At 39.7% G+C, this 26,774-nt stretch overlaps 3 protein-coding genes across 4 annotated transcripts; all 3 read left to right on the top strand.

Annotated features, from left to right (window-relative positions):
- The first annotated feature begins 96 nt into the window (after nucleotides 1–96).
- catip (ciliogenesis associated TTC17 interacting protein) lies at nucleotides 97–4,314 on the top strand. Its single transcript, XM_034105053.1, has 9 exons — nucleotides 97–411; nucleotides 983–1,168; nucleotides 1,263–1,318; nucleotides 1,443–1,529; nucleotides 1,880–2,047; nucleotides 2,304–2,428; nucleotides 3,355–3,431; nucleotides 3,722–3,789; nucleotides 3,960–4,314. The coding sequence occupies exons 1-9, from the start codon at nucleotides 306–308 to the stop codon at nucleotides 4,140–4,142; spliced, it is 1,056 nt and encodes a 351-aa protein (XP_033960944.1). The 5' UTR covers nucleotides 97–305; the 3' UTR covers nucleotides 4,143–4,314.
- A 315-nt stretch (nucleotides 4,315–4,629) lies between these two features.
- Nucleotides 4,630–14,461, top strand: casp8 (caspase 8, apoptosis-related cysteine peptidase). Of its 2 annotated transcripts, none has more exons than XM_034104787.1 (12): nucleotides 4,630–4,794; nucleotides 5,586–5,734; nucleotides 7,134–7,309; nucleotides 7,436–7,541; nucleotides 8,752–8,881; nucleotides 10,114–10,169; nucleotides 10,248–10,314; nucleotides 10,462–10,523; nucleotides 10,621–10,726; nucleotides 11,271–11,398; nucleotides 12,443–12,840; nucleotides 14,073–14,461. In XM_034104787.1, the coding sequence occupies exons 2-12, from the start codon at nucleotides 5,627–5,629 to the stop codon at nucleotides 14,206–14,208; spliced, it is 1,473 nt and encodes a 490-aa protein (XP_033960678.1). In that variant the 5' UTR covers nucleotides 4,630–4,794; nucleotides 5,586–5,626; the 3' UTR covers nucleotides 14,209–14,461. The 2 variants fall into 2 exon arrangements, with proteins under 2 accessions (XP_033960678.1, XP_033960677.1); XM_034104786.1 differs by having other exon boundaries at nucleotides 5,583–5,734.
- A 119-nt stretch (nucleotides 14,462–14,580) lies between these two features.
- tmbim1a (transmembrane BAX inhibitor motif containing 1a) lies at nucleotides 14,581–26,745 on the top strand. Its single transcript, XM_034104386.1, has 12 exons — nucleotides 14,581–14,780; nucleotides 21,773–22,126; nucleotides 22,884–22,960; nucleotides 23,074–23,138; nucleotides 23,224–23,277; nucleotides 23,364–23,414; nucleotides 23,503–23,542; nucleotides 24,860–24,897; nucleotides 24,982–25,069; nucleotides 25,168–25,263; nucleotides 25,344–25,397; nucleotides 25,507–26,745. Exons 2-12 carry the CDS (start codon nucleotides 21,778–21,780, stop codon nucleotides 25,654–25,656), a joined length of 1,062 nt encoding a protein of 353 aa, XP_033960277.1. The 5' UTR covers nucleotides 14,581–14,780; nucleotides 21,773–21,777; the 3' UTR covers nucleotides 25,657–26,745.
- The last annotated feature ends 29 nt before the right edge of the window (nucleotides 26,746–26,774 follow it).

Below are 26,774 nucleotides of genomic sequence, written 5' to 3'. Positions count from 1 at the left end.
GAACCGCCACTTCTTGTGTGTGCACTTGCTCTGAAGAGAATTCGTTTGCACAATATTCCCCCGTTATTACGGTACTGTGGCGTTGTTGCCGTGACAACTAAAATGTGTTAGTCCTCTCTTCCGTGTATCGGGAACAAAAGCTGCACATAACTAACATTAAAAAGACTGCGCGATAAAAACTACGAAAAACAACTAGTCTGTCTTTCATAAGTGAGTCTTACAACGCTGTTCAAGCTACGGTGACACTTTTTGGTTTTTACTACCGTTAGTAGGCTACCTGACATTGAATACAAACAGCGTTAAAGATGGAAGCCCCACTGGAAGACGAGCCTCTCGCCAGAGCCTTAGCGAGGATCGAGGGATACAAGCTAGCAGCCTCTGACTCAGCTCTCACCTTCCTGTCCAGCATCGGTGAGTTTAATGTCGTGTGCGTCAATTTAGTATGCAGCACCTGATTTTGGCACCACCTCAGAATTGCCAATTATCTCAAAAGAGCAATACGCCATTAATCAGAGGTGTAATGTAACATGTACTACTCAAGTACTGTAGCCTACTTCAGTAACAAATTATGGTAGCCTATACTGGTACTTTACTAGGGTACTTTACATTATATTATAGGCCTACTACCTTGTACTTTTACTCTACTACATTTGGTGGGTTAATGGAAATGTAATTGGCAGCAATTTTGCTCAGCAGATTTTTGTTCAAAAATAGTTCACAGTTCCAGCTTACTCAATGTAAAGAGTTGCTGAGTCCTTTTACTCCTTTTACTTTGAGTACATTTTCCTGATTGCACTTAAATACTTTATATATTATTAAATATTCCTGATGCAGGACTTTTACTTGAAATTGAGTAGTCACAGTGTGGTGTTAGTATACTTTTTCTAAAGAATCTGAATACTTCTTGCGCCTCAGCTCGAGACATATTTCAAACTGTCCACTGGTCTCATGTTAAAACTTAAATCTCCCCCACTTCTCTCAGAGCCTGCAGAGCTGCTGAAGTGTGTGTTCCCAGACTCTCTGGTGACTGTGTCGGAGAGCGGCAGAGACCTGGGGAAGTTCAGTGTGACGGTGGAGTTTGCCCGTAGACACCATCAGCTCTGTGTGCTTCTGCATGCTCAGAGCCAGGGAGCCATCGATGACTCCCCCTGTGGCACAACAGTGACAGGTGAGGTCGGGCAGAGGTGGACATCCGTTGTCTTGTCTTTTTACAGATGTGTCAGTATACCTTAATTTAATGTCCGTCGTCCCGTCTGTTTAAGCCTACCTAACCACAGACCTGGAGGTGCTGGAGGAAGATTTCCATGAGTACATTAAGGTGGGTCATTGCACATTTATTTTTATTTTAACACACATAGAAGTGAGAACTCTGTACCATCGTGCTTGACTGCCTTAACTCTCTGTCTGTTTTTATTTTCTAAAACATTGAACCCTGTTTCCAGCTGGAGGACCACAGTTTGGACAGGAGGTGTCACATGGTGCTGCATGACGGACAGATGGTGATTGATACAGTTACCACTGTAGGAGGGGTCAGTAAAACTATAGAGTAGAAATAAAATGTCCATAACGTTGATTAAACAACACATTATTAGGGTTCAATCATCCCTCATGCCATTACTGTAAAGTGTCATTATTTTGTGTGTGTGTGTGTGTGTGTGTGTGTGTGTGTGTGTGTGTGTGTGTGTGTGTGTGTGTGTGTGTGTGTGTGTGTGTGTGTGTGTGTGTGTGTGTGTGTGTGTGTGTGTGTGTGTGTGTGTGTGTGTGTGTGTGTGTGTGTGTGTGTGTGTGTGTGTGTGTGTGTGTGTGTGTGTGTGTGTGTGTGTGTGTGTGTGTGTGTGTGTGTGTGTGTGTGTGTGTGTGTGTGTGTGTGTGTGTCCAGGAGACGACAAAGGAGAGCATTTGTTACCCCATGTCTGCCCTTAGAGGGCTGGTTACAGAGGGGTCCAACTTTCTGCTGATGCGCCTGATCGCTCTTAGGAAGAGGGTGCCAGAAAACATGACCTTCATCTCCTTCAACCATGGTCTACACATCATCCACAACACTTTTGTAAGTTGTTATGCCTGTAAGACATCTTTGTCATTTTCATTGCTCTACTCTGGCTTTGTTCTCAAGGAGAACGTGTGTTGCTAACTGTCAAAAAACACAAATACATTTAGGAGCACTGTTAAAAAATGTAAAGTAACACAGTGTATTAATAAACTACATGTTGCATTATATTTATGTTGTGTGTGTGTGTCACTGGGCATTTAATAACTAAAAGGGCCTTTTCATAATATGACTCAAACTGTTTCTCTGACTTCAGAGCAAGCTGGGTCTGAAGCAGCTGGAGGTTGGGGGTGAGACTGTGGAGGTATTTGGGCTGGAGAGGATCGTTGACTCTGTGGAGGACAGCCCCTCTACCTGGCAGTGCTACTTCCTGGCTGACGGGTAAGCTCAAAGACTACAGGTCCCAATACCCAACACTGTGGATCAAAGAGGGTACTACAGTTCATTTTACACTGTTAGTCAGTCTGCTCTGATTGGTTAGGCCGGCTCTGTTTTGATTGGTCAACTGCTTAGAGAGGACCCGCCCCTTAGCCTATCACGTGTGTTGGAGTGCTAGCCAATGGAAGTGTGAATGTTACATGGTGATGTCATCATGTTACGGAAGTAAACAAAGGAGTCTAATCGAGGCGTTCCGGGGGGGGGGGGGGGGGGAGAGAAACTCTGCAAACCATTTACATGCACAAACAAAATCTAACGACAGACACTAAAAACACTGCTGGAAAGAGAAGCCCAAAAAGCAAAATAGGGTCTTCAAATAACTATGATGACTTGATTAATTAAATAAAACATTTTTTAGTGTGATTTGCATGTCGGAAATGAATAACAAAAGGCAATTGCAATCAATCATGTTTGTGATTTGGCTACCAGTGATGCATATATGGTGTAATTAAAAGTGCATTGAATTGTATGTGACTTTTAAGCAACAAGCATAAATAAAAAAAAAGTGCAGGAAAGAGAAAACACATTCATTGTATTGGTTATATCTATGTTTTTTTAGTTGTATTTCGTGTGTGTGTGTGTGTGTGTGTGTGTGTGTGTGTGTGTGTGTGTGTGTGTGTGTGTGTGTGTGTGTGTGTGTGTGTGTGTGTGTGTGTGTGTGTGTGTGTGTGTGTGTGTGTGTGTGTGTGTGTGTGTGTGTGTGTGTGTGTGTGTGTGTGTGTGGCGTATTGAGCAGTAATCAGTAAAATACACAGCATCCTCGACGCGTGCATGCGTTTATTCTCTGTAACTCACTTTGTTAAAGAAGAAAAAATGAATATGACTCCATAAATGATTTGTTTGTTGAACAGTTTATTTTCTCTGATCAGGCACTTGGCCAGCAGATTGCAGGTAGGATCGCCGGTGACCATGAAGCTTCTTCAGCTGCCATCACATAAAGAGAAAGGTATTCACTTTAACACACACGTTACACTATTCTCCAAAGAAACAGAGTAATGTGTGTGTGTGTGTGTGTGTGTGTGTGTGTGTGTGTGTGTGTGTGTGTGTGTGTGTGTGTGTGTGTGTGTGTGTGTGTGTGTGTGTGTGTGTGTGTGTGTGTGTGTGTGTGTGTGTGTGTGTGTGTGTGTGTGTGTGTGTGTGTGTGTGTGTGTGTGTGTGTGTGTGTGTGTGTGTGTGTGTGTGTGTGTGTGTGTGTGTGTGTGTGTGTGTGTGTGTGTGTGTGTGTGTGTGTGTTAGGTTTTGCAAAGATTCCTCTGGTTTGGGAAGAAGACATGCAGATGTGCTCCAAGTTCTTGGACAGAAAGGTAACCAATAGTGTTTTCATTTAGTACATTTATTTAAGGCTAATAGCTAAATTATTCTGTTTCCTCCCATACATCTTATCCTATATGTATATATATGTTATCATCATCTTACCCATAAATCCTATGACTGAAGCAGAGTATAACTGTGTGTTCATGTCTCGATTGGGCAGGAGGAGCTGAAGGCCGACCATGCCTCATACTTGAGACAGCATCCAGAGATCAGAGCCCTCATATCTGACTTCCTGCAGTTTTTGCTGCTGAGGAAACCAGATGACATCTTCCAGTTTGCCAGAGATTACTTCATCACTTTTGCCTCCCGTCGTCCTCCAAAACCAAGCCTGGAAACCCCCTAACTCAGAAAGAAATACATATACATATACACATAAAAGCCTTTTTATAGCTTTTAAATCAATGATGAATTTTAAAGTTGTCTATCTTGCCATTTTTACCCTGAATAGTAGTGTTGCTTTCTGATAGTGCTTTAAAAAGGTTAAGCGATGTGAATAAAGTGACTTGGTTCAAATAGTATTTGTGCTTTTGTGTTCGTTACCTGACCTACTTAGGTGAAGCAGTAATGTCTGAGCAATGTTTGCTGCCAAACAAGAGTTTTCAAAATAAAAGTGTAACAAAAATTACATAATAAAAATTCGTCTTCTAACCTTCTCCAAATAGTAAAGAAGAACGAGAGCACTATTTACATTGTGTACACAGTCTTAGACCACTTTATATAGGCTAGTGCAGTGTTTGCGTCTTTAGTGACAATAAACACAGGTTTTCTTTTGAAGGTTGTAAGCGGAAGTGACCATTCTTTAACAAAACCGTCACTCTTCTCCTCTGAAAGTGAAACCAAGGTACCAGCGAGCGGCGGGCGCACGAACGTCACACGAAATCAATTTCTACAACTTTACACTTCATTTGAGAATTTTTTTCTCCGTCAAAAAGTTTTTTTTCAAACTGAATAACAGAAAAGGTAACTTTTTGCTTCGAGGACGTAGACTGACAGTGGTAAGTAACGTCTCAAGTTGTCTCAGCTGTGTGTGCTAATGTACACAGCCTGTACCCCAATGTTAGCTATGTAGATGTAAACGGTAAACAAGCTGTGACTGTAACATTATGTCAAAGTTATGACACAGTTACCACTTTGCGTTACAGTTGGTGCTGTCAAAACGTACTTATTTTATTTACTCTTTTTATTTTGTTTAAGTAAAAAAACAAAAACAAACATCAGGGTTGGTATTTTCCGTGACGTCACTGCGCCATACACCGTGAGTGTTATGGTTTTAGCAGCTAAAGTCCAGTTAGGGGAATTCTGTTTTAACTTTTTACAACACTACTTTTCTTATTTCCAGCCTTATCTTTTGAAATTGTTTTAAATTTAGGTTGTCAGCTATTTTGAGTCATAAAATTCTAACAAATAAATACATGTTAGAAGCTACAATGTAAAGTGATGAAAGGGGTATTGTTATTAATAAACCAATATCACACAAATACACATTAAAATATATGTCTTATCGTTTAAAGTACCTGCCTGAGGAAGTTGACTGCGTACAAGTACACATTTTAAGAGTTTTATTAGTGTCAATCAGTCAAAAAACATGTCTACAATGTTCTTAATGTACTTTCTGATGTTTATGGTGTAAAAAAATAAGAATCTGTATAATTAAAGCTACATTTAGTATAAAGGTGGTAATTGGCCATTTATTTCAAGCTCATGTTATTTATTATTTTCCTTGTTTCTTCTTACAAATGCCCACTTTACTATTAACCCCCTCCTGTGTCTGTGTCTTTACTAGCAGTGCAGTGAGCTGAGCAGCAGGCCTGCAGCTGGTGGATCAGGATGGATAGACTGATGCTTTCTCACATTGATGAGCAGCTGGAGTCCTCCGAGGTGGCCGCTCTCCGCTTCTTGTGTCGGGATGTGGTCAACATTAGACGCCTGGAGGGGGTGAGCTCAACATATCTAATACTCAGAGGTGGAACAGTACTGTACTTAAATACAATTTTTAGATACTGTACTTGAGTAATTTATTTTCATGCCACTTTCTACTTTTCACTTATTACATTTCAGAGAGAATTATTGTATTTTTACTGCACTCTATTTGTCTGACAGCATTATTTACGCTACAAATTAAGATGATTGCAAAAAAAACGTATACAGAATTGCGATTAAAAAAACAGGAAAGTTGAGGAAATAATACACTTTTTGTTATCTTTTTTATTTATTGACTAAGTTTGTCCATACATTTACTTAAGAATCCAAACTTCATGTTTTGCATAAAGTATGAATTAAATAAGACAAATAAACCGGCCTTATTGTATTTTGTAAATCCAGGTCTTTTTTTTACATTTCTTACATTTACATTTTTACAACAAGAGGAACCTTTTTCTTTAGTGAGTACTTTAACACTTATGTACGTTTTCCCTATTATGCTTTCATAGTTTTACTTCAGTAACTTTTTCAATGCACAACTTTTTCTTTCAAATGTTTACAATGTGGTATAAGTAATTTGACTTAAAGGTGGGGTAGGTAAGTTTCAGAAACCGGCTCGAGATACACTTTTTGTTATATTCCATGGAATGCTCTTAACATCCCGATAGCAATGAATATCTAAAGTGCTTTGACAAAAAATCCATAAAAAGATGTCATCTGTAAAAGCCGTAATACTGTAAAAAGTACAACCAATCCGTGCTAAACGGATTGGATGGCCTACCTGCCTGTCAGCCTCCCATCGGGGCACAAACTTATCGCGTGCCCTCATTGGTCATGTGCGCGTTCGTGTGTGTTGTGTCTATAAGGAAGTGGCAGATTTTCTCCGGTTGTGTATTTTCAAATTCTAGCGATCTCGAGCCGGTTTCTCAAACTTACCTACCCCACCTTTAAGTATTGGATCTGTGCACTTCCTCCATTTGTCCCAGCCCTACTTCTGAGGGAAAATGGTCTTATCGACCCCTAACTATGGACACTTTTGTCGTTTTCTTATAATTGTAAACTATTTGCTACATTGACTACAAAACAAATGTTGTATGGTAAAATATTTAGTTTTCTAATTTGAACAGTAATAATGACTTTAATATAATAATGTCAGCTTCATCAAGCAAAATGCTTCATATTCAAGACAAATTAGAAAGTAGAGACACAGTAAGCATTTATTATTTTTGGGCGAAAATTATTTCTCTACCTTCAAACACCACTTCACTTGCTTAGTACTAAAATAAACATTGTGAGAAGCTCCCTTTGGGTCATAACTTATCTTCCATCATTGCTTGGACAACTTTCTCAGCTGTTGCATCTTTTGTGAGTTCTCCAAAGTTTATTTTTGTGTTTCTCGGTTGTCCTAACACAGATCGCTGATGCAAAAAGACTCTTTGTGAGACTTGAAGAACAAGGTCTGCTGGAGGACCATTCCTTCCTCTGTCAGCTGCTCCAAACTATCCGGCGAGCCGATCTCCTCAACCGCCTGGAGACGGACAGCAGGCGACCAGAAGAAACTGATGCAAGTCCTGTGCTGTCAGAATACAGGTACATATTTACTGTAACCGGGGAAATAACAGGGTTACAAATACAGTTTGTTCGGCAAAGTCTGTATCCCTAAATATGTCTGTTGTTTTTCCTGTTTGTATTTCACTATAATCCTCTTTCTGTCAGGGTGGCGCTGTACAAAATCTATGCGGACATGACTGAGGAAAATTTGGAAACGTTGAAGTTCCTTTTGAGTGACAAGCTGGGCAGAAGACAAACTGAGGCATGCAAGGTGAGAACAAACCCACGTAATCATGATAAACCACAAGATTAAAATGCTGCTATTTACTATTATTTAGGGGGAGATAAACCAAATACACATGCATTTGTAATAGAGAAATGCATGACAAACCGGAAAGAGACAACGGAGGATGTTTACTTAATTATTACATGATTTCTTAATTATAGGCATGGAACAATTTTCCGACACTAAGCTAAACCATCGACAAAGCTGTTGTGATAGCCCTCTGAATAACCTAGTGTTGAGTTAGATCTGCTATTTACACTGGAGTTATTTCTTAATTCCATATAAATATATTATATAATTCCTATTTTGAATCAGAATCAGAAACAGATTTATTGCCAGGTAGGTTGACACATACGAGGAATTTGACTTGATGTCATGGTGCATACATAAAGTAAAACAAAAATTAAAAACAAAGATAGAGAATTATTTTAAGAAAACTATAATAACATAACTTTTTTTTTTTTTTAAATAGTAAAATATAGCAGTATTTACATACAATAAAATATGGAATAAAATTCGCCAGTAATTAAAAAATACTCACATTTGCACAATGTTGCTCTTAACATTTGTATTTATTTATTTATTTTTAACATAGTTGTTAACATTTGTATTTTGAATGTTGCTCACTACTCGAAGTTCTGGGTGTGAAAGAGTTTAAATAAATAAAAAGCCGTATTTCATAACTAGTCTATTTACTAACTTGCTTTGGGGGAGTAGGAATAATTGTTTCACAATTACAGAGCGCGTCATTTCGGGCAGGTATGTAGCAGGCCCTCGATGAAAGGGAAACTCCCAGGATGACAGTGAACACGTGTCAGACTTGTTACGCCCCCTTGATAAATGATATGGAAATCAGTTACAATGGCTCGTCGATCCATCAGGTGGTAAAAGTAGAAAATGACTAAAGCATGACGTTTTCTAGATGGCTAGGTTTAATGCATCAATAAGGAACAGTTTAGTTGGTAAAGAAATGGAAAAGATTTGAAACTGATTGGTCTGGGTATCAGCAAATATGGGAAACTAAAAAGTAGTATCAAGCGATTCCTACTATCACCGTGCATTCATGGACATGAATACTGACTTCTTTGAACATTTGACTGTGTATTTATATAGTTTGATTGTTTTTGTGCACTGCAACAATACTTTTACTGAAGTCATAATAATCATTTCAAGATTTCTCCTCTGTTAATTGCAGACAGCACTGGATGTGTTTGCTGAAATGGAAAAGACTGGTTTTCTGTCAAACGGCAATCTCCATGACCTGCATGAGATACTGCAGAGGATAGATCAACAACTGGCTGCAATCATACAGCGCTATGTGGAAGGTATGAAACCCACACACAAGCACATACACATTTAAATGTTGGATTATAAATGTTCAACCCAACTTTCCTTTGTGCTTTTATACTTTAAACTTGTAAAAAAAACGAATTGTGTTTGTTCTAAAATGTATACAGATAAAGTAATTTATAAAAGAAGACAGGCATGTGACCTCTTTAGACGAGCCAAGAAGTGTGTTTTGAGAGAAGGTCAGGCAGAGGCAGCTTGTGTGCTCTGCGCTATCTTCCTGCAGCCATAGCATGCAGCACACAGACTGTAGTGAAATGCAAAGGCATTGGGGAGTTTTCCTAAAATACATGGAAAAATGTGGCATCAGCAGAAAACTAAGACAAGTTTCTGAGTTCACTTAAGATGCAATGCCCATATCAGGAAAATAACTGTCAAAATGAAATAAAAGAAGGGAGATATGAAACAGTGCTTCCTTGATAGGGGTTGTAACATGTTTACTCTAAAAGATACCCCTGTCAGTCAGTGGTTGGCTGCACGTGGAGTCAACACAGAAAACAACTCTTTTGCTTTTGATCATTTTCCTCCCACAATGTTTTTACTGGGATTTTTTTCATACAACAATGTAAAAACAAACATGCTTCGTCTATATAATACAAGATAATTATTCGAAAGAAGTATCCATTAAAAAAAAGACACACAACTACACCGTCTCGTCAACTGCACCAGCACGGCATCTATTCACCCTCTTGAACATCAGATACATTTAGATCCTTTGCATAATCAATGAAAGGCCTCCATCAATTCTCAAAAATGTGCCGTCTAGAACTTAATACATAGGATATCTTCTCCAATGGGAGGCCTGACAGCATCTGTCCCAACCAATGAGTGATGCTTGGGCTTTGAGCCTTTTTCCAAAACAATGCAATACAGGTTTTGGCGTACAGCAAACTGAGGTAGAAGACTTTTACTGCTGTTTTAAAAGATAAAGTGTTGGCAGTGTAGTCAGAAGTGGACCTCTCGCCTTCCAACCCGGGGTGTCCACGACAACGCTTGCGATTAATCTGGAAACCTTAACTCGTAAGAAAAATGTACTTTGTCAATTTGACATTTTTTCAACTTTATGCCAATAATTTAGAAATCATGTTATAAAGTGTCTATTACCAGTTAGTAAATACTAGTATTTGAAATTCGTTAAAGCATTTTTAATTCAATTGATACCACTACTTCCAAGATAATAATATTCATGATATGATTGTGCTCACTTTAGGGGTAACCCAGCCGCTTCCTCGCAGATTATCTTCTCATCTCAGCATGGATAACCAGGTGTGTATTCAATTGTGTTTGTATACAGTTATTCCTTTATTGAGCCAGTTTACTGAGGACTCTGTTTTCTTCCAACAGGGGGTCCAACCCACCACCCAGCCAACACGACCTGTCGATGTGTCGATATCTGAGACTCAGCCCAGCTGTAAGTCTGTTATTTTTCACTGTATTACAAACTCACAGCCATTTAATAATCACCCCGAAAGACTAGCCTTCCAACTTTTTGCTTCTACAGATATTCAATGTAATTGTTATCGTACCAATACAAGAGTCCACTGTTTGTGTTTTTCAGATGAAGAAGCGAGTGTTTGCACCGATGCAGAACCAAAAACCTCCTCCTCTCTTCCCGATCAGGTAACCATTCCCCCAAACCAAAATACCCCTCCCTCCTTTGTTCTTTTTAACAACATTGTTTATAATTTGTCTATGTGGATCTGCTTGTGTCCCGTAGACAGATTACTACGCCCTGACTCATGTGCCACGTGGTTTGTGTGTGGTCATCAATAATGAGGACTTCACAGGGATGTCAAAACGAAATGGGACGCAGGCGGATGTGGGTATGTACCGTTGTATTTGAAAAAAACATGTGGTCTGATTTTCAATTCAGTGTTCAAGAGGCCCTCTTATGCTTTTTCGAGTTTTGCCTTTCCTGTTGTGTTTTATAAAGGGTTGTGTGAATGTAAATGGCTGCAAAGGCTCAAATCCAAAAGTGCACACACACCCTGCCTGAAACTCGATTGTAGCCCTCTGTTTACTTCAGTAACATAATGACATCACTACATAACACGAGCGCTTCTACTGACCAGCGCTCCAACACATGTGGCTAAGAGGCAGGACATCTCTAAGCTGTTGACCAATCACAACAGAGCCGAGCAGCTAACCAATCAGAGCAGACTGGGCTCTGGTTTCAGACAGCGGTGCTGCAGCACAGGCAGTATGAGAACAAAAAAACATGAAAGCATGTAAACATGTCACAGTAGAGGCACACAATACCATTATGAACCTGAACATTAGCACAATAGGGTCTCTTAACAAATGTGATGGTATAAAATAATAACAATCCACTGGTATGATTGAATGTGCCTCTTTTATGTGACACAGGGGCTCTGCGCACAGTGTTCACCGCTCTCGGCTTCACTGTGCTGGTGCGCGACAACTTGACAGCAGGTGATATGAAACTGGAACTACACAAACTGTGCATGAGGAATTTTTTGGATGAGGATGCTTTGGTGAGCAGCCCCACACACCACAGACCATACATTCAGTGACTGCTTTGTGTACTTTATTTTATATTATTTAAAGGAATAGCTTTACAGTTGGAATGTTATGATCAATACTTATTTTATATCGTTATGGAAAAGATAAAGTTACATCCAAAAGCAAGAATAAGTCCGGCACCTATAACTACAACTTGTAATTCTTACACTTTGGTTATTGCACAGATTAAGCAACCAAGATATAATATGTGTGCAGAACCAGGCTAGCATATTCAGTCTTTTAGCAAACACAAGCTAACTAGCTAGCTGCTCGTTATTAATTGACATGCATCTCTTGAAAAGTCTCTTGACCTTAGATAGAAAGAGTACAGTTCCTAGATGAAAATGCTCACAACACGGTTAGAGGACTATTATCACTTCATGATTTCTTAAAAAAGACATTGCTGATGTTTTTTCGTTCTTTGAGCTCCACAAGCCGAGTGCAATCTCGTTTCCATTATATTGTAGAGGCAAGACAATTGAGTTTCATAAATAGAACTACAGGTAGGAAAGAAAAGAATAAATATTCATTTTGTGGTGGAACTCAGATTGTATTAAGAAGACCCTTTATTTATCCCCAAGGGGAAATTCAGTTGTTCGCTCAGTTGTTATTACACACAGTACAATAATCACACATGCACAGGACAGGGCCTACAGAGGAGGCCTGAATACATATACATATACAAACATATGCATGTCTGCACAAACTAAAATATTCAATGTAATAATAATAAATTCCTGAACATATTGTCCGTAATAACTTTTCTTCATACTTTGGCCGACAATCGTAAAACCGTTTTAAAAAATGCATTTTATGCGTTATAAAAATGTAACTTACGATGTGGACGAGAGAGTGGTATGAATCTTCTCATTTAACTTTCAGCATAAAAGCAAAGAGTGTATTTTACAAAATGTTGAACTAGTCCTTTAAAACATGTCATAGGGAATCATATCTAAATCCAAGTTAAATCAAGAAAGAGACTCATGTTCTGAAAACATGTCTGCTTCTAATCTCAGGTGATATGCGTGCTGTCCCATGGAGAAAAAGAATGCGTGTTTGGGACTGACGGGAAGCCGGTGTTCCTGCGAGAGCTGTCCCAGCCCTTCTCCAGCATAGCAGCTCCCACCTTGGCCGGGAAGCCCAAACTGTTGTTCATTCAAGCGTGTCAGGGGAGCGGCTACCAGAGAGGATCCATGCCCTGTCCCCCAAAGGCAAAACAGGAGGAGGAGGAGGAGAGAGAGAGCCACCTAGAGGAAGACGCTGGTCCCCTGCGTGGAGAGACGGTGCCATGGGGGGCTGACTTCCTGCTGGGCATGGCCACCGTGCCGGAGTGCAAGTCGTTTCGAAACACTACCACGGGCTCCATCTACATCCAAGAGCTGTGCAAGCAGCTGAAAAAGTCTGCTAGTAGCAGGTGAGAGATGCCTCCATGCAGAGTTTGAACGTCTTTAAAACCAGGCTGGACTCCAGCTTAAACTCTTTCATAAAGGACAAGCACTCAGTAGGTGCGTTTTCAAATGAAAATGGAAATGCCAAACATTTTAGAAAATGTAAATATTGCAAAAAACCTTGGCTCAGCTACGCAGATGGATTTGTCTCAATATCGTGTGTACAGATCAACAATCATTGTGGTAATGTGTAATCTGTAAATGTAAAACCCCTTCCACAATGCAAAATTATTTTTAAAATGTAAACTCCCAGAAATATTTTGCTCATATAAATCAGATCTGCAAATACACAAACACATTTCACAGATAAAAAAATATTTCTATACATTAAATGTATTCACGGGTAAATTGAACAGTATATGTGATAATTTTTCTAGCATTTACAATAAAAATGTGTAAATCCAGTTTTTATTTGTAGAACAAAAACCTCATTTCACTCAGACAACTCACATGTTTCTTAATATGTTTATTAGAAGCAGCATATAGTTTGAGTTTGGCGTCTAGGCTCGGGTCTCATCACTGAGATGGAAGCTGGGGTGGTGGGGGGGCAGGCAAGCAGCAGGAACATGAACGCAGCAATAGCAAGTGAACACAGCAGCAGCAGCACAGCGAGGCAGAGGCAGGGAGACCTGGCAGCTGAAATAGAGCGGCAGGAGAATGTGTTTGGTTGAAAGATGGACGAGGCGCGTCACGTGTTAATGTATCATTGGTGCTCGAGTTGACTGCCTGAACTAGCTCGCAGGCTTCGCCCCATTTGTGGATCTCAATTCTTGGTCTGTGGATTTGCATTTTTAACACAAAAGAGAAATTCTAGGTGTGTCACTGAAATTGTTGAATAGTATGTGATGGCTTGCGCATTTAAAAGTAGGAGCATGGTTACTGCTGCTTTTTGTTTTTAAACAACAAGCGGCAAGTAAAGCATGTTGATTGTTTTTTTATGTAAATGTATCATAGTGACTAAGAATTGGGTGTTTACTGGTCTGTTCACACAACTCAACTAGGTGTATCGATAAAAGCAAAATGCGACAGAGAGATTTTGTGACTTTTGATGGAGCAACTTCCCTTTTTCCACAAAATAACATAGAATATTTCTCTTTTCTCAAATCTGGGACCATATTCGATGTTTTTGAATAAGAATATAGCCACAATTTCAGCAACATTTATCATTTGTGACATGTTTCCTCTTTTTTCTGTGCAGCAAGGATAATGACGATATACTCACTGTGCTGACACGTGTGAACAGGGAGGTCAGCAAAGGAGAATATTTGACCTACAAACAGATGCCAGAGCCCAAGTACACCCTCACCAAGAAGCTCGTCCTCAAGTGTGTGTGAGCTGACCGGGACAATGTGCAACGCTGGAAATATTCCAACTTTTCATCGGCTTGACTGGTTAACTGTGTGTCTGACTGTGGCTGTGTGTTTTTATTCTCGCTGTACAGCTGGTTGGATGAATTTGAATGTCAGTGTTTTTGAAGTTATCTCAAGAAAGGGATGTGTTTTGATCATGCCATATCAAATGTATTTTTGGAAATGTTGGATGATTCCCATGTATTCTGGAAAAAATAAACAATAAGACATTTGGAAAGTGTTGTCGTGTCACAGTACTACAGATCACAACAAATAACCAGTTGAACAAACCCTCCATCCCCACACACGCCCCCAGTGTGACGGATTCTTGTGAACTACACCCTGCTGCTCCTCCCTTCCAGGAAATGTTCCTTAACTTACAGCAGCTCAGACCCTGGAACAGACGGATAGGCCGCTGAACAACTTTATATTAAACCTTTAACATAATTATTTCAGCACTTTGGGGTCTCCTTGTAAACAACAGGCGTGACCCGGTCGCTCGCTCTCCTCGGGGAATCAACAGGCAGGCTGTGTCTTTCGTTGGCATCTGTTTCTTGGTAAGTGGAGCTAATTTTAAAACATGTCATGTTTACACAGCGGTTAAATATCGCCGAAATATTCTATATGAAATGTTGTTGCTCGTTGTGTATTTTGAGTGTAGCTTCGCGTGTGCTTGTGGAAACCTCCCGCACCTGAAAGGGCTTTTTGTGAGCTGAGATTTGGTCCTCCAGGGGTGTAGTCAGTTAATACCTCTATGGTTAATACCAAAGTGAAGGCTTAGTGAGGCCTTAGTTAAACTGACGTTTCCCACAGCTATCTTAAAACGTTGCTCTTAATCTGAAATGAGGAACTGTGGTGCACATTTTCTGTCCGCAAACCTCTCGAATACTTTTTGTCAACTAAGTTTGGTTGGTTGTTTTACCTCAGTGCTCAGTGCAGTTTCCATCCCAAAAATAGACTTTTATATGGGGCAGGAATTTTGATTCCTCCGGTCAGGGAAATCGGTGACGGAACCACATTACTGATGTGGTTCTATTAAAAAATAAGTGTCTAAATGAGCCACCATGATACCTACCTACCAAGACCATACAATATCTAGGCCTACACGAGAATGAAGCCATTACCAGGGATGGACCTGGCCCAACAACACTGCTGATATAACTGAACTCCAGACTGTCTGAATGTTGTTTGGTTGGTTAGGGGACTGACCCTTTTACTTTAAAAACAAACGTAACGTTATTTAATGATCTGCCAATTATCTTCTTGATTAATCGATACATCTGTGTGCCTAATAAAGTAATGAGAAAGACGACAAGAAACCCCCCCCCCCAAACAAGTACACATTTTGTGACCCTGTCTCCCATCATAATTAATTTTCATACATTAACTAAAGACTTGAAGACCCTAATTTTTATTATTAATTTTAGAACAATGTTTTTATTAACATTTTATATAATAAAACACATGTACTTAGTGTACACTTCCAAACATACAGAAGTGCACCTCGAAAGCTGAAATTACACTGAAGTACAGGTGTTAGAAAAAACAGATGCACAGACAAACATACATTAAAAGAGTACAAAATAATTAAAAATATATATATATTTTTAAAAAAAAACAGAACCCCCTCATACAAAGACATATCATACTTGCATTTGAAAATTGAATACCATTTCCAGCCAAATTAGTTCAATTCAAGGCAATTTCACGGTTTGTAGATGAACTCAAAAAGTCACATTATGAGGTTTACACTAGTTATAACCTTTTTATATATACAGTCTATGGTCAGTGTACTAAATTATCCTCATCAGCTAGCTCCATACCTTTTCAGAAACAGATTAAATGGTCTCCAGATCGTATCAAAAAAGTCTTGCTTCCCTTTTTGTATATATGCAGACCCTAACTTTTATTTAACGTGGATGGTCGGAATAACAAAACACTTTCCACAACTAGAACATAAAATAACATACATGACAGGTTGAGTTATAGTTTGTGCTAAGCTAGGTATCCAAACGTGTCCACTGACTCACAACCATGATGATGGGAACTTGTATTTGGTGGTCATGATGATGTATAATAATAATAAGGTTTCTTATCAAATATAAGCCACCTTACGACCCACAACAACTGGTGTGTCACTTTCCTATAGAAGAGTTACACCCACATTTCAGCCCTCTCAAACTGCCTCTCATGACCAATACTTGGTCCACTCTGTTTCTTTCTGTTACTGCACATACTCTGAAGAACTTTTTCCATTCAGTGTTTTCTGTCCGGTTGCTTGGCGCTCTGCATGTGATGTAATGGCAACATGAGGTGGAGTCAACTAGTTCTTGAATTCCTTTACAGTGTGTATTCCCCTAAAAACCTCCAGTGAATAAATAAAGGAGCAACAAGAAACCTACTTACAAACACTGATCTTTAATATAGTGGCTTATTCTATGTTGTATCGAGTCAGAGATCATTTACAAAATGTGGAAATCCATTTTGGAAGAAATGTTTAAAATAAAAATGACTTAAAGGGTCCTGTTTAAGTAACACAGCTCTACTTATACTCATGGTAGGAACATGGAATATTTTGCTCATATATGACAACATTGTGTGCATGTGTATGGCTAGGTGTGTGGTTTATTGTTAGAGTTCCCCTCAGGGAAACATGTAGTGGTTCCTGAGCCAGTGGTGGTTTTCAAGAGCCATGTGCTAAGCAGAACCATATGTTAACTTAAAGGTGGGGTAGGTAAGTTTGAGAAACCGGCTCGAGATACACTTTTTGTTATATTCCATTGAATGCTCTTAACATCCCGATAGCAATGAATATCTTAAGTGCTTTGACAAAAAACCCATAAAAAAATGTCATTTGTGGAAGCCGTAGTACTGTAAAAAGCACGACCAATCATCTGAGCCGGCCCGGCTAAAATAACTGGATGGCCTACCTGCCTGTCAGCCTTCCATCTGTGCACACAAACTTATCTCGTGCCCTCATTGGTCATGTGCGCGTTCGTGTGTGTTGGAGAGGGGCTCTGTAAGGAAGTGGCAGATTTAATTCCGGCTGTGTATTTTCAAATTCTAGTGCACTCGAGCTGGTTTCTCCAAAATTACCTACCCCACCTTTAACCTGATACAAGCCCAAATGTATCCCTTATGTCTAACTCAAGTATTATTATAACCCAACCAAATCTAAGTGTTGGATAAATATGTGCACACACAAATTCCTAGACCAACACCTGCTAAGACAACAGGCCTTTACTCTGTCTGTTTTTTTAAATGGCTTATATGTTAGGTTTTGATCATATTTATATACAGGGATTTTCTATACTCTGTATAAAGGGACAGTCTATGTATCATTTGTATATCTATGAGTATGTTTCTCCTGGCCATTGTGTTGTAAATCAATGAACAGAAACACTTTATTGTAGTTCTTAACAGGGTTCGTACGGGTGCTTGAAATCCTTGAAAATGCTTGAAATTTGACATGGTGTTTTCAAGGTTGGGAAAGTGCTTGAATTTTGGGAATGGTGCTTGAAATTGAGATAAAGTGCTTGAAAATGTAAATGCTTTACTTTTACAATAAATTGCTGTCTGACTGAATAGTTCGCTTTTTAGATTAAAATAAAAGAATTGCTTCGCTTCTACATAAAACAGCTCCGCACCTTAGATAGATGACTGTGTGCCAGGAGGCTGCCGTTTCAACGAGCGTTGGCTAGCAGAAGACAAATACAAGCCATGGCTAAGAGTAGGGTCAAGCCCACGAGTAGCCTCCTGCAAAGTTTGCAACAAATAACGATGGGAGAGTCTGCGCTGACGAGCCACATGAAAGGTACGCCGTCGAAGAGCATTTTAGATTAGGCTAACGTTGCATGTTACGTTTGTTCAAGCTAACGTTAGTGAGCTGAATAGCAAACTCGATTGAGGGATAATAATAACAATTGCAGGGGACAATCATTTCAGAGGAGCGTTACAGTCGCCATCGTGTGGTGTTCAGAGGATGAAGCACTCACTGTTGTAATTCAACCCAGTCTCACGGCATTTCGTGTTATTGTCACGAAATATAATTATTGATTCGACAGAGCGATTTTGAAAGCAATGTATTTCTACTGGTAGTATGTTTCGTGCCTAAACCAAATGTGACTTGCTCTATCGAAATCAGTCACATTGACCCGAAAACACATTTTCGTTTGTATTACTGGTCTGGGGGAAGCTCGCGAGTGTGTTTTTGCGTTTGTGTCCCGGGGAAACACTCCCAAGAAACACCGGCTGTTGTTTTGCTTGCTGTGACGTTAAATTAGTCCGTTCTCCGCTTGTAATTATGCCGAAGCTTCAAAGTTGTATTTATCATCTGAATTTGCCGAAACAAGTTTAATATTTTGAAAGCCAATACTTTGTTTATTTGAAAACAGATGAAAATAAACTGTCTTTTATATAAAATTGAAGTATTATACAAGTAAAACTACATTTTGTTTCAATCCCATGTAATTGTAGAATGAACACAGTCTTCCTTTGAAGATGTATAAGTCAGGTGTCTTGAGTAGTCAGAATTACCTACAATCATTGTTCACATTTGTAAATATTATTTTCCACTTGTTACCATTGTGAGTCTATTTTTATGCAGCTCTGCGTGATTTTGTGGCTACAATTCAGGCTAATACGCTACCAGAGGTGGAGAAGTACTCAGATGTTGTACTTGAGTAAAAGTACAAGTACTCAGATCTTGTACTTGAGTAAAAGTAGAAGTACTCAGATCTTGTACTTGAGTGAAAGTAGAAGTACTCAGATCTTGTACTTGAGTGAAAGTAGAAGTACTCAGATCTTGTACTTGAGTACAAGTAGAATTACTCAGATCTTGTACTTGAGTAAAAGTAGAAGTACTCAGATCTTGTACTTGAGTGAAAGTAGAAGTACTCAGATCTTGTACTTGAGTGAAAGTAGAAGTACTCAGATCTTGTACTTGAGTACAAGTAGAATTACTCAGATCTTGTACTTGAGTAAAAGTAGAAGTACTCGGATCTTGTACTTGAGTAAAGTAGAAGTACCAGTAGGAATACTCTGTTACAGTAAAAGTCCTGCATTCAAAATGTTCCTCAAGTGAAAATAGAAAAGTATTCTCATCAAAATATAGTGAAAGACAGTAAAAGTAGTGATTGTGCAGATTGGTCCATTTCAGAATAATATATATGATATGTTTTATAATAATTGATCATGAAAGTGTTCTCAAAGCTGGTGAAGGTGCAGCTAGTTTGAATGGCTTTGTAGACTGCAGGGTAGCTTGTGGATTTACTCCAGGTGGAACTAAAGTCTGATTTAACACTTGATTATATTTCACATCATTCATCCACATCTGTGAAGTAACTAAAGGTGTTAAATACATGTAGTGCAGTAGAAGTACACCATGTACCTCTGAACTTTAGAGGAGTAGAAGTACACCATGTACCTCTGAACTGTAGTGGAGTAGAAGTACACCATGTACCTCTGAACTGTAGTGGAGTAAAAGTACACCATGTACCTCTGAACTGTAGAGGAGTAGAAGTACACCATGTACCTCTGAACTGTAGAGGAGTAGAAGTACACCATGTACCTCTGAACTGTAGTAGAAGTACACCATGTACCTCTGAACTGTAGTGGAGTAAAAGTACACCATGTACCTCTGAACTGTAGAGGAGTAGAAGTACACCATGTACCTCTGAACTGTAGAGGAGTAGAAGTACACCATGTACCTCTTAACTGTAGAGGAGTAGAAGTACACCATGTACCTCTGAACTGTAGTGAGTAGAAGTACCTCAGAACTGTAGTAGAAGTACACCATGTACCTCTGAACTGTAGTGGAGTAGAAGTACACCATGTACCTCTGAACTGTAGTGGAGTAGAAGTACACCATGTACCTCTGAACTGTAGAGGAGTAAAAGTACACCATGTACCTCTGAACTGTAGTGGTATAGAAGTACACCATGTACCTCTGAACTGTAGTGGAGTAAAAGTACACCATGTACCTCTGAACTGTAGAGGAGTAGAAGTACACCATGTACCTCTGAACTGTAGAGGAGTAGAAGTACACCATGTACCTCTGAACTGTAGTAGAAGTACACCATGTACCTCTGAACTGTAGTGGAGTAAAAGTACACCATGTACCTCTGAACTGTAGAGGAGTAGAAGTACACCATGTACCTCTGAACTGTAGAGGAGTAGAAGTACACCATGTACCTCTGAACTGTAGAGGAGTAGAAGTACACCATGTACCTCTTAACTGTAGAGGAGTAGAAGTACACCATGTACCTCTGAACTGTAGTGAGTAGAAGTACCTCAGAACTGTAGTAGAAGTACACCATGTACCTCTGAACTGTAGAGGAGTAGAAGTACACCATGTACCTCTGAACTGTAGAGGAGTAGAAGTACACCATGTACCTCTGAACTGTAGAGGAGTAGAAGTACACCATGTACCTCTTAACTGTAGAGGAGTAGAAGTACACCATGTAGTAGTAGAGTTTGGGAGCCTTCCGAGTAAATCGCCAGAACGCCGACACCTCCTCATCTCCACCGCTCCCATGTTTTCTTTTGTGTTGCCATAAGTCTCTCTGCGTTTCTGCACTGGGCTAATGCTAATAATGCTAATGCGAGGATAATAAAATTGGCGGCTTCACAAAACTTTTTGGGAGTTTTACGTTTTCCGCCCAGCTAATCAGACATGGGAACCTTTTTCTCCCACGAAAGTGCCTGCTCTCATAAAAAAGGTTCTGATGAACACATTTTTGTTCCGGCTCTTTTTGGTGTGAACGCGACATTTCGGAACTAAAGTGGGAAAAGTACTGCAATGTGAACGCGCCTATAAACAATGAACCGCTGAACTCTGGAGAAGAGTACAAGGTTGGAGAAGTGTTTCTTGAATTGAATCTCACTTAGTACGATTTTTAAAGCATCAATAGCATTGACGCGACAGTCCGCCGTTGTGGTGAAGTCATGAGTGTGCAGCTGTGCACCACTTGGGCTCTGGGTAGTGGAAACCCAACTGGTTCCTAAACTGCGAACTAGATCCAAACCAAAAAAGTACTAGCACAGAGCTAGAACTGGAACCGGTTTGGTGGGAGAGGGGTAACAGAGCTTTATTAAAAAGAAGATATGCCTTAAGTCTATTTGAAAGAATGAAATGAAAGGCCAAATGAATTCATGCACTTCTTTTGCACTACGTCTGAAGGATTTGTTTGGCGTGAAGCACTTTATAGTCTATAAAATAAAAAACGCTATATAGATAAATGAGTTTTGCCTTGCCCTAGCAAACAGTTGCTTTGCATTAATCCAAAACAAAGAGCTAATGGAATGCAAAATGGTAACTATAGACAATAGACTATAAGCTAAATCCCATTCACACAGTTATTCCAAATATGTTTATGAAAATATTAGATAAGAGCCACATTCAAGTTTCAAATGTAGGGCGATACATGTGATAAGATGACATTGGCAGGTAATATTGATTCCACATCAGGGCATGACAGGGCCCTACTGTTCACTCCATCTGTCCACAGCTTGTGCACATAGCTATATGAACTGTCATTTGTGCTTACAGGTAAAATGTCCAGGTCAGACTACCCTCCAGGGTACGACGAATCCCGGGGCCCGCTGTACGCCCCGCAGGGTGGAGGATACCCACCACCCCCAGCATATGGCTTCCCTGGCTTTGGTGGTCCCCAGCCGGGCCAGCCCTCTGCCCCTTACCCCGCTGGTCCGAACGCCCCTATGTTCCCGGGCCAACCTGGGGGCTACCCGGGCCAACCTGGGGGCTACCCGGGCCAACCTGGGGGCTATCCTGCCGGCCCGTACCCAGGACAGGCTCAGCCGGGTGGGCCTCCAGGAGCTGGCTACCCCATGCCCCCTCCAATCATGCCGCCCATGCACATCCCATCAGATATCATGAGCTCTGGTAAGACTGGGACTGCTGAGCATGAGCAAATTCTGAGACTCTTATTAAAGTTGAAAAAACATCCACTCAGTATTAAGAGTAAAATATATTCAGGAAATAGGCTTTTGTATTTTCTTGTGATTTAACACCAGAAAGTCAGGTTTACATAATTGTCGCAATTAAAACATTTGATTTGGTTAGTTTTGATTTCACATTGCAACAATGCGAGTGCACTAAAGACACATGACATGACCTAGGTGAGCTGCGTCGTCTCCCTTTGCTTGACATTGATTGGTTTGTGGAATTGCCCTCTCCTATCCTATTTGCATCCTCTCTGGAAATAACTGAGTATTTATTTTCACATGTGAAACTTTATTACAACTGTAATACAGCATGGACTACAGATGTGTATCCCGGACCATGTTTGGGGGGTTTTACACCTGTAATGTTGGTTAATATCAAACTTAATTATCTGGACCATGTATTGTGGATGTGAGAGGGCCCATAGATTTTTTGTTTGGTATAAAAAAAAATGTATTGTAATTTTAGAATAGTGCATCCCACAAAGCGGTCAAAAGGGAATACATTTTTGTATGGAGTAAGATACATACATAATGTAAATAACAATAATACATTAATTTGGAAGTAAAGAACAAATAACAGTAGACTGAAGAAGAAAAAAAACAGACCATGGTAAGGTCAATACGTCACCTCTGTCCTGGCTTTAAACTTTGAATTTCCTGTGACACATTGAGTCTTTGTGGTCATATTTCTGCAGATGACCCAGATGATGGGTTTGCGGCGAGGGGCAGCGGCTTCGACAGTATGAGCATTCGTCATGCCTTCATCAGAAAGGTGAAACGCACAAACCATAATAAAATCGGTCGTGTGTTATCATTTCATTTGAGTCTAAGAGCAAAGATGTGTAACGGGGTCTAATTTCCCTTTTTTCTGCGTGTGTTTTTCAGGTGTATTTGATTTTGGCTGCTCAGCTCCTCGTCACCACATCTATTGTGGCTATGTTCACATTTGTGTGAGTATATAGAGTGTGGTTTGATCTCTGTTTGCATTTGTGTCTCTATGCTTCACGCTGCTAACCCTGCCTCTGTTTCTCACAGCCGACCTGTCAGATTGTTCGTACAGAGAAACCCAGCTCTCTACTGGGCATCATTGTAAGTCTTACCCTGGATCTTTTGTAAGAATTAAAATGAAAGTTTGTATTTGTTATATGTTCATCTCTGCATTTTTTTCGTTTTAGCGCTGTGTATTTCGTCACCCACCTTGTGCTGGTCTGCTGTAAGGGCCCCAGGTGAGTGTGACAACGTTTTCTGAAGAATATGTGCGCAAATAATATTTATAAAACTGCATATAATCTTATTATCTCACCCTCTTTGTAGGAGGAAGTGCCCATGGAACGTCATTCTGCTTAGCATCTTTGTGAGTCTAGTGATTGACTCAGGAAGTGTAAACTTGTAATTACTGCCTTTACTGCCAGTGTCCTGGGTGTGGTTCAAGTCTATTCTTGGAGTAGAGAATTCACACAGCCTAGGCTGGCCTCATCTCAAAGTTAGAAGCTTGTCTTTGGTACTAAACAGTGAGTCACCACACATGAATCAGGCTGTGTTTGCATATTGCAAAATGGCTTTATGGATTACGTCATGGCGCAGTTTATTCTGTTGGTAGAGACTGCTATTGTTCAGCTTTGTGGGGATCGTTTCTAGATTTCATATAATTTTTTTACATAAGAATATACAATAATATGTTTCAGTTATATTTCAAGTTTTATTATTTACTTAAGGGGACCATCCTTTTTTTCAATTGAATCGCCTTAGCATGCGTCCATATTAAAAAGGTCATGTCACGATTATCCAATACCATATTCAGATAATTATCAAAGTATGCTGACAACTCTGGCATAAAACATACTGGAATCCCTTGAACCTACATCTAGTTAGGAAATTGCGTTATAGGACACATCTGTATAAGTGATATAAGGTAAGCATAAATCATATGGTGAGATAAGTTATTGTTTTTAAGTCTGGTTTTTTTAAAAGTCTGTTTGTCTTACATGATGTATTTCACAATCATTTGAATACATTACATTTATATACCGCTTTTCTAAATACTCGTATTACTAATATAAAGTAAGTACGGCTTGACTCCCAATATTAAACGAAAATGAATTATTGACTTAAGAATGATCGTATTGCTTCCGCTAAGAAAGAACACTCTGTTCCACGGCGCACCAACGGCTGGAACAGCGGAAACAACAACGTTACTTCAAATGAATGGCAGCACTGATCCAGGTGTTCTGTATCTGTCCAAGTCTGTTCAGCTTCTCTTCCACTAACAAGTCTTTAAACGCTGCCAGAGCCCATCACGTGTTCCTGTTACTGTTAGCTTACTTTACATATTTGAACCTCTTTCCTTCTCTCCATTGATCCTCCATAGCAACAGTCATTATTTTGCTTAGCAGTGATGTGTTATCAAGTATTAACAACCTCTGAAATGTCCAATCAGAATAGAGTGTGATTAGTATCGGCATGTAATAACTGAAAATCCCTGAAATGTTAATTCAACAGGATGCCCTTTTTATTTTAATTAAATCCTTAATAACATCATACATTGTCCCATCCCTTTCGTAGCTTTTAATCAGCGATTTTAAATCGGTAACAGGATTTGTTTTTCTAGAATATTGTGATGCCGCTGTAATTTTAGATCGACCAATATATGTCCTTTGTTATTTTTTCACAGACCCTGGCTTTCTCCTATGTGACTGGATCAGTTTCCAGGTAAGACATGTAAAACACTTCTGTTTATTTGCATGGACAGTGTCAGTGTCCCTCAAAACAAACTGTGTTGCTCTTTGTTGTTAGTTACTATGACACCAAAGCAGTGTTTCTCGCTCTGGGGATCACTGCCGTCGTCTGCATCGCCGTCACCGTATTCTGCTTCCAGACAAAGGTGGGCTTTGTGTGTGCTCATCAGATCAAATGTCGCAAGTGTATTTTTTTTTTTCTCATGTGTTTTTAACGCAGCTGTTGGTGGTTTTCTCTTTTTAGGTGGACTTCACAAAGTGCCAGGGCCTTTTCTGTGTCCTGGGGATCGTAGTGTTCGTGACTGGCATCATAACAACCATTGTGCTGTCATTCAAATATGTGAGTTAAGGCTAAAAACACAATTTCGTCATGAAAGCTTTTCCAGTTTCCTTCATTGTAACGACTGTTTGCTGTTTCAGATCCCGTGGCTTCACATGCTCTATGCGGGTATAGGAGCCATCGCTTTCACTCTGGTGCGTATTATGCCATTTAATGTTATTTTTGTTACTGTTAACCCTGTGATGATACTTTGTGTATCACTTGTTCCATTGTTAGTCTAAATGTTTCCTGCTTGTCTTGTAGTTCCTAGCTTACCACACCCAGCTGCTGATAGGCAACAGGAAGCACTCCATCAGCCCAGAGGAGTATGTGTTTGCCGCACTCTCCATTTACGTCGACATCGTCCAGATCTTCCTTTTCCTGCTGCAGATTATTGGTGCTTCTACCAAATAAGTGCACCCAAGGGAAAACAAATGGCAGGGTGCAGACAACAAACTCACCTTTTTTTTTTTAAAGCTTTTGCTGTCAGTCAGAATCAGAATACATTTATTAAAATCATGACATATAATACAAATGTCAAGGGCTGAATTTAAGGGTTTTGTCATAGGTGAATCCTATGCACAAAAAAATGCACTTTTTCCGAAATGAATATTTATCTTTGTCTGCATTAAGCAAATTATCAGTGGCTTTAAGAGTATTAATAATACAATGTAAATACAGTAGATACCTATGGACACTGGACTGCCAGCTGCAACATTTATTCACTCTTACCGGACTCATGTTTTAACGCAGACCGTGTCTCCAAATGTGTCTTCTCATGATGTTCTCAATTTGTTTACTTTAATTATATACATCAGTCCAAAGGCCAAGTAGGCTTTAATGGTAAATAGTTTGAAAGGTGAGCTCAACAGATATGCACACAACAGCAGATGAAAAGCTAATAAATCTGCTTTTAGTGTGTATGTGCATTACACATGTTCCATTTGGTATAGATTCTAGCGACAGTCTGGATACTCAAAACTACTCTTAGTGTCAGCAGTATTGATACTTTGGTGACCAATCTGCCCACTAAATAGCTCGGTGCATCTGATTGTAACGACACACGTTTTTAACATACATATATATGGTTCTACATCACTACAGTGCCTTCACAATGAAGATGTATCAGATTCATTTTTTTTTACCACTGACTTATGAGTATTGTTACATAAGTATCCTTTTTATATATATATTCTGCTGTCATGGTCAGACGCATAGGTGCTAGCAGGGCTTTTTTTCTTACAGGATAACACAGTCAATGCCATGTTGTTAAATTAATGGATCATTGTTCAAATGCTCCAAAATGACCAATCACAGCCAGCTAGTCTTCTCCACAAGTATAGGCGCTATGTTATAGACCCATGTTACATATAACCCTTGCCTCAAAACAGCTACGGTGGACATGTTGAATGTGAAGCACTGAGTGTCCGTGTGGGGTACGGGTTTGTAAATATACATGTCAATTATGTTTGCCTTTCATATCAAATAAATATGTGTATTTGATGACGGTGTTCATGTGCATTTTTCCAGGT

The sequence above is a fragment of the Pseudochaenichthys georgianus genome, chromosome 17 (genome assembly GCF_902827115.2).
Source record: "Pseudochaenichthys georgianus chromosome 17, fPseGeo1.2, whole genome shotgun sequence".
Taxonomy (NCBI): Eukaryota; Metazoa; Chordata; class Actinopteri; order Perciformes; family Channichthyidae; genus Pseudochaenichthys; species Pseudochaenichthys georgianus.
Note: the sequence above shows the minus strand (reverse complement) of the source record. Positions and strands in the feature narration are given on the sequence as shown.

Coding starts and splice junctions, on each gene's coding strand:
- catip (XM_034105053.1), top strand. CDS start 306: ATGGAAGCCCCACTGGAAGACGAGCCTCTCGCCAGAGCCTTAGCGAGG. Junction 2,429..3,354: donor TGCTACTTCCTGGCTGACGG/GTAAGCTCAAAG, acceptor TTCTCTGATCAG/GCACTTGGCCAGCAGATTGC. Junction 3,790..3,959: donor CCAAGTTCTTGGACAGAAAG/GTAACCAATAGT, acceptor TCGATTGGGCAG/GAGGAGCTGAAGGCCGACCA.
- tmbim1a (XM_034104386.1), top strand. CDS start 21,778: ATGTCCAGGTCAGACTACCCTCCAGGGTACGACGAATCCCGGGGCCCG. Junction 22,127..22,883: donor ATCAGATATCATGAGCTCTG/GTAAGACTGGGA, acceptor ATATTTCTGCAG/ATGACCCAGATGATGGGTTT. Junction 23,278..23,363: donor GCTCTCTACTGGGCATCATT/GTAAGTCTTACC, acceptor TTTTCGTTTTAG/CGCTGTGTATTTCGTCACCC.
- casp8 (XM_034104787.1), top strand. CDS start 5,627: ATGGATAGACTGATGCTTTCTCACATTGATGAGCAGCTGGAGTCCTCC. Junction 10,170..10,247: donor ATCTCAGCATGGATAACCAG/GTGTGTATTCAA, acceptor TTCTTCCAACAG/GGGGTCCAACCCACCACCCA. Junction 12,841..14,072: donor AAAAAGTCTGCTAGTAGCAG/GTGAGAGATGCC, acceptor TTTTCTGTGCAG/CAAGGATAATGACGATATAC.